The sequence below is a fragment of the Camelus bactrianus genome, chromosome 4 (assembly GCF_048773025.1).
Source record: "Camelus bactrianus isolate YW-2024 breed Bactrian camel chromosome 4, ASM4877302v1, whole genome shotgun sequence".
Taxonomy (NCBI): Eukaryota; Metazoa; Chordata; class Mammalia; order Artiodactyla; family Camelidae; genus Camelus; species Camelus bactrianus.
The window spans coordinates 84,605,166-84,611,165 of NC_133542.1; the positions used below are offsets into that span (position 1 = coordinate 84,605,166).

At 58.6% G+C, this 6,000-nt stretch overlaps 1 protein-coding gene across 6 annotated transcripts in view; it reads left to right on the plus strand.

Moving 5' to 3' along the window:
- PHF2 (PHD finger protein 2) overlaps positions 1-5,772 on the plus strand; it is an 89,908-nt gene extending 84,136 nt beyond the window's left edge. For all 6 annotated transcript variants that reach the window (XM_074363020.1, XM_045504597.2, XM_074363019.1 and 3 more), the window contains exons 19-22: positions 1,371-1,466; positions 1,992-2,101; positions 2,683-3,088; positions 3,772-5,772. In XM_074363020.1, coding sequence (XP_074219121.1) covers positions 1,371-1,466; positions 1,992-2,101; positions 2,683-3,088; positions 3,772-3,860 — 701 coding nt within the window. In that variant the 3' untranslated portion in view covers positions 3,861-5,772. The remainder of the gene's footprint in view (positions 1-1,370; positions 1,467-1,991; positions 2,102-2,682; positions 3,089-3,771) is intronic.
- Positions 5,773-6,000: the final 228 nt, after the last annotated feature.

Consider the following 6,000-nt stretch of genomic DNA (forward strand, 5'->3'; position numbering starts at 1 on the left):
CTTTAAGAGTCCATATACCCTCCCCTGGCCCCTGGCCACCACTGATTTATGCTGCCTTGTAGATTTTCCTGCTCTGGGTATGTCATGTGAACAGAATGGCACAGTGCCTAGTCTTCTGTGCTGGCTTCATCCACATTATAGCTCATGTCAGCACTCCGTTCCTTTTCATGGCTGAATAATATTCCACCACGTGGACGCACCACATTTGTTTATGTCTTCGTCCCTCCACAGATGCATGGATGGCTTCCACCTCTTGGCGATTTTTGAATAGTGCTACTATGAGCATGGGTGTGCAGGGGATTTTATATGGCCTGTGTCTGTGGTGCCCCTGGGCATATGCCTGGGTCGCTGCCTGTTTCAGCTTCTGAGAAACTGCCTGACTCTCCTCCTTGTGGCCGCACCATTTCACAGACATGCTGAGACCGTGTCACCATCACATGTAGGCAGAGTGGCTCTAGGGCCCAAGTCTGTGGTGGGCAGTGAGTTAGTGGCTAGGCTGTGGCCGTGGCTTCTGCTCAGGAGCGTGGCCCCTCACCGCCCACTATAGCCCTTCCAAGCCCTGCACTCCAGCTTCTGACAGGCTCTCAGGGAGCTGCTGTTGGCCACCTGGGAGGGAACTCTGAGCGAGGACCTGCCTCCATGCCTTGGCCCGCTGCCTAGGGGTGTCCCAGCCCCCACAGGGTGCAGAGGGTGCTGGCACAGACCCCTACACCTCGGGGCCAGGGATGTGCTGGCCCTGGTAGGGCAGAGCTTGCCTTTAGCGCAGTCCTGATGATCTGACAACTGCCTGTTCACGCTCCTGCCCCTGGAGAGTCCTCCCACGGTGAGGCTGGCCCTGCCCTATCTGGTGGACACTTTGAGGCCTTGCTGTGGGGCCTGCCCTGGTACGACTGACAGTGAACTCCATTTTTTGGGCTCCCCTGGGACACGAGGCAGGCCCCTGGGGTTGAACCAGTAAGGGGGTGGCACCCAGTGAGTCACCAGGGCTGCTGTGTGGTGCTCCGTCCTCCAGAGACTTGCAGAGCCGAGCCCAGGGGCCTCAGAGCCACCTAGCTCCATGGACATCAGGTGTTCTCTTCTCTGATGGCATCAGAGTGGCCCCCAGTGGGTGCTGCGGCCAGGCTGGGGCAGCACTGCTGGTCAGGTGGCCACGGGGTCTGGACAGGACCCCTTGCCTGGGTAGTCCCTGCCCCTGTCTGGACCTCAAGGGGGCCTGGGCTGGACAACTTCAGAGGCCACCTGTGCCGATGTGTGTGTCAGCCACGCCAGGAGGGTTGGCATTATGCAGCCAAAGACAGCCCGGGGGATGCTGGCCACAAGGTCTGCCCGTGGCCACACCAGTAGTTCCGCCCTCCCTCCCCTCACTCTAGTTTACCCCTCGCTGGAATCCGATGAGGACAGTCCTGTTTTCAAGTCCCGGTCTAAGAAGAGGAAAGGCTCGGATGACGCCCCCTACAGCCCGACAGGTAATGCTGGGGGCTGGGAAGGGAGCTCCGTCCACGCCGAGTGCCAGCAGCCATGTCCCACACTCTCTCACTGGCTCTGTGTGGGGCTCAGACGGAGTGTCGCCTGCCTGCAGGGGCCTGACTGGGGTTCCCCATCCGTCCCAGGACCTCAGCCCAGGTGCTTTTGCAAGCTCACCCAAAGGCGTCCCAGCGCCTGCAAGTAGGGCAGTGCGGTGCCTCCGCGGTGGGTGCCCTTCTGCCAAGCTCCTCTCCAAGGAGCTGGGACAGTTGCCTCTGCACCTGGCCCCCGTCACAGCGGCCAGTGGGGTGGGGTCTTGTTCGCCTTCTACGCGACTCCCTCCCGATCCCTCCTGTCTGCTCGTGTTGGGAGGCCACCCCTCGCTGGGTTGGGGCTCATGCTGACCCTCTTCGAGTTGTGACTTGTCCCTGGGATGCAGGGACAGACTGGGGCAGGATCGGGGGAGCCCAGGAGGGCACACAGGCAGTGGGTGGCCGCTCGAGGCAGGCTGACCTTCTCTTCTGCAGCGAGGGTCGGGCCGTCAGTGCCGAGGCAGGACAGGCCTGTGCGTGAGGGGACCAGAGTGGCCTCCATTGAGACCGGACTGGCAGCCGCCGCGGCCAAACTGTCTCAGCAGGTGAGGAGGGGGCCCCCGCCTGAACTCAGGCTCCCAGACACCCCTGTTCCCCCCACCCTCATGCATGGACCACCCAGGCTGGGGCTGTCACAGGCCTGGGGACATTTGAGTGTTGCTGACCCCTGTTCTTCCAGCTCCCAAGTCCCTGAGAGTGGGGAGTGGGGAAGCCCGGAACTGGTGGCAAGAGTCCCATGGCAGCTCAGAAGGGGAATGGAGGGGTTTGGGGCGACGGGGGGCTCATACCACACACCCACCAGTAGGTCAGCTCAGATTGAGCAAGGTTTTTCTGCTGCAGTTGAGTGCTGGTGCCACATCTCTCACGTCCCTGGGTCCAGGACGGCCCACCTCACAGCAGGGGGTCTGGTGGTTCCTCCACAGGCCCCAGCCCTGCTCTGGGGTGCCCAGCGTGGCTGGAGCTGGGGCTCGGGCATGGCCCAGACCTTTCTGCTCCAGCAGCGCTGGCTTGCTCAGTGCCGGGGAGAGGCCTTGTGCAAGGAGCCTGCTCCCTGGCTACGGCTGCTCCCAGTGTCCGAGGCCTGGCCGGCCCTGCCGGCTGACATGCACACATGTTTTGTTCAAAGGAGGAACAGAAAAGCAGAAAGAAAAAGAACACCAAGAGGAAGCTGGCCCCCAACACCACCTCCCCGTCCACCTCTGCCTCTGCCAGCACCACCTCGGCCGGTACCACCTCGGCCAGCACCACCTCGGCCAGCACCACGTCGGCCTCCACCACCCCGGCCTCCACCACCCCAGCCTCCACCACCCCGGCCTCCACCAGCACGGCCAGCAGCCAGGCCTCCCAGGAGGGCAGCTCGCCTGAGCCCCAGCCAGAGTCACACAGCAGCAGCCTGGTTGACCACGAGTACACGGCAGCCGGCACCTTTGCTGGGGCCCAAGCAGGTCGTGCCTCCCAGCCCATGGCCCCTGGGGTCTTCCTCACCCAGAGGCGGCCCTCCTCGTCATCCCCCAACAACACCGCTGCCAAAGGTACCGCGCCTGCCAGCCCTGACTTGCAGACTGTCCCTGTGGATGCCCACAGGTCTCCTTTGTCCCACTGTAGCCACAAGTGTCTGTGGCCAGGCACTCGGTCAGCCTGTGAGCGAAATGGTCCCTTTCGAGATTGAGAGCTGTGGTTACTCACCCGGGGGTCCTGGTTCTCTCGGAGCGAGGTCCAGCCCTTCAGGCTCCTAGAGCCTTGACCTGGGGCCTGGCTTGGAGTCAGGGCGTGGTTGGCAGTTTACTGAGGGTTCGCTGGGACGGGACTAAGGTGACCCAGGCTCCTCTGAGTGAATTAAGGGTGAGGACTGTCTGGGTCCTATGACATCCCTACTGTCAATCCCAGACGCCCTTCACCCTGGCTGTGACATGGGGAACGTGGCTTCAGGTGGCCCTGCTGCCAGGACGTGGGTCAGGGGCCTCGCTTCATAGTGATGCCGTCCCTGGCCTGTCCCTACCCCACTCGCCACGGCCCAGCCCCTTGGGGACATGGCCTCTGGGCTGGGCGTTTGTCTACAACTGATGAATTTGTGGGGATGCGGCACCCCCAGGGCTTGGGTGCGGCAGACCCACTTTACAGACGGGGATAGGGGCTCAAGGAGGGGTTGCAGACCCCCACCCCACACACTGCTCCTCTCACTTATCTGTCTCTTTTGTCTCTTCTCCTCCCTCAGGAAAACGTACAAAAAAGGGCATGGCCACTGCCAAACAGAGGCTTGGGAAAATTTTGAAAATTCATCGGAATGGAAAACTGCTCCTTTAAATTTGGAAAACCAGGATCCTTCTGCTCCGCTCAGGACCCCCGGAGCCCCGCTGGAACATCAGCCCCCAGGAGGGTGGCCTCACTGCCTCATCCCAGGGAGGGCCTGGCCTCCTCCCGGCTACCCCCGCCCCCCACACGAGCGTCTGTTGCTTTAGCAGGCGAAGTTCGCCAGTACGGACAGACGTCTTTTCTCAAGTTGCTTAGAGTGACCAGTTCCCGAAACGAGGCCCTGCCAGTTTGAGGACCATTCCAGTGTCAGGACCGCCTCCAGGCATCCCCGAGCATGGGTGTGATTGCAGTGTCTCTGCAGCTCTGCTGCGAGCAGGAGTCCTTCAAGGAAGGAGGAGTGAGCCAGTGCTCACCAGGCCCGGAGTCTGAGCTGGCCACAGGCTGGTAGCCTCCAGAGGCTTAAAAAAAGGCAAAGAACACTAGAGAGGAAGAGGAGGAGAAATTGGGGTGTGTATGTGCCCCCCTTCTCTTCCCAAGTGATTCTCAGACAAGTGCAGAGGGTGTTCGGCCCTGCCAGGAATGTAGCTTCTGTGCTCCCCCGTCGGTGGGTGGCGGGCCGGATGGCGGGTGGCGTGCCCTGAATGCCTGGGGCATCTCTCGGGGCTGGCTGGGGCCGGCAGCAGGGTCAGTGTGTCAGTGGGGTGGGGGGGAGCCGTCATGGGGTCCCCGGGGAAGGGCTCGGGCCCAGCTGCAGTGTGGGGCCCAGGGGGCCCAGGCTAAGCCATGCGATGGGGCCCTGTCCAGCCCGACTGGTTATATCCGAGAAGCACTTCCCAGCCAAGTCACCCTGCTGTGTGCCCGGTGGGACGGACGGCGGCCGGGCGGCCTGAGGACTTGGGGGCCAGGCACTTCTGTCTTGTCACCTGTTGGCGTTTGGTGTCGAGTGCATGGGTGGCTCCTGGACCACGTGTCTGCCCATCGACACGGAGGGGCTGGATTTGTTTCTCAGGCAATCCTGTATTTTAATTTTAGATGTATTTCCTGAAGCATATTTTTCATAGAATGTAGCGTGTAAATAGCTTTTTAAATGACTTCTTTTTTATAAGAGTAAAAGTATCTTTAGGAGTTTCTTTCTATAGAGCCCTTCATTAACATTTATACAACTTTTTTGCCGAGTATGATGGACAGTTGGGTTTCCGATGCTTTTCCTTCTTCCTCCTTTCTTTGTATTATTATGGTTATTATTATTATTTTTTCTTTTAGGACCTAAGGTATTGCCTGAAAAACAAGTGATGTCTGTGCAGCCTTATAATCTGTCTTTACAGAAGCAAACAGTACACAAAAGATCTATTTCAGACACACGTGAAGAAGGATCTTCACCTCGAATACCAGCTCTTTCTTTCCTTCTTGCTGATGAAGGGGGTGGGGGTACAATTATTTTACTAGCACCTTGTGAAGTGTTTCTGTGTTTTGTGATGCTGTAATTTATTAATGTTTGTAGCTTTTTATATTTGTACATTTCTTATGAGCTTTGTTTATATGCCCATCCCTGGGTGTTCTGTCCACGAGGAGAGGCAGCTTCACGCAGGCCTTGCCACCCTTGCTTGTCCTGTTTGGGGGCGCGCAGCCCCCCCCCCCCCGGGGCCCGGAGGCTGGGAGGGGCAAGCCTCACGGGGCCCTGACTATCAGACCCAGCGTTTTGAAGGTTTCCTTTCCTTGTCCGTGTTGAACATTTATAGAATCTAACCTGGCCATCGAGCTGCTCCCTCTCTTCCTCTTTCTTTTATTTTTTTAATTTTATTATTATTATTTTGGCAACATGTACATTTCTAACAAAGTTTATTGTGGCTATTAAAGTGTTTTATTTCCCAATTCATATTACTCTTGTATCGAGTCCATGAGGTCTAAGGTAACTTAGATCAAAGTTTTAAAAGAGTAAAAATATTTCAGGTTTTGTACAGAACCACGTCTGTGTCGTTTCTGCCTCATTTGCCGTCGTCCACCCTGGTAGTGAGGACGGTGAGGGTCCTTGACGTTGGAGAGGGGAGGCACTATGGGTCACTGGGCTGGGTGTGAGGGCGGGGAGTCAGGCCAGGCCCCCCACACAGGGGGACGCTCCTTGGAAGGCCCTTGGATTGCCCACAGGGCGTATATACTGCCCTGCACCCCAGAGCCGCAGCACCCTGGACCG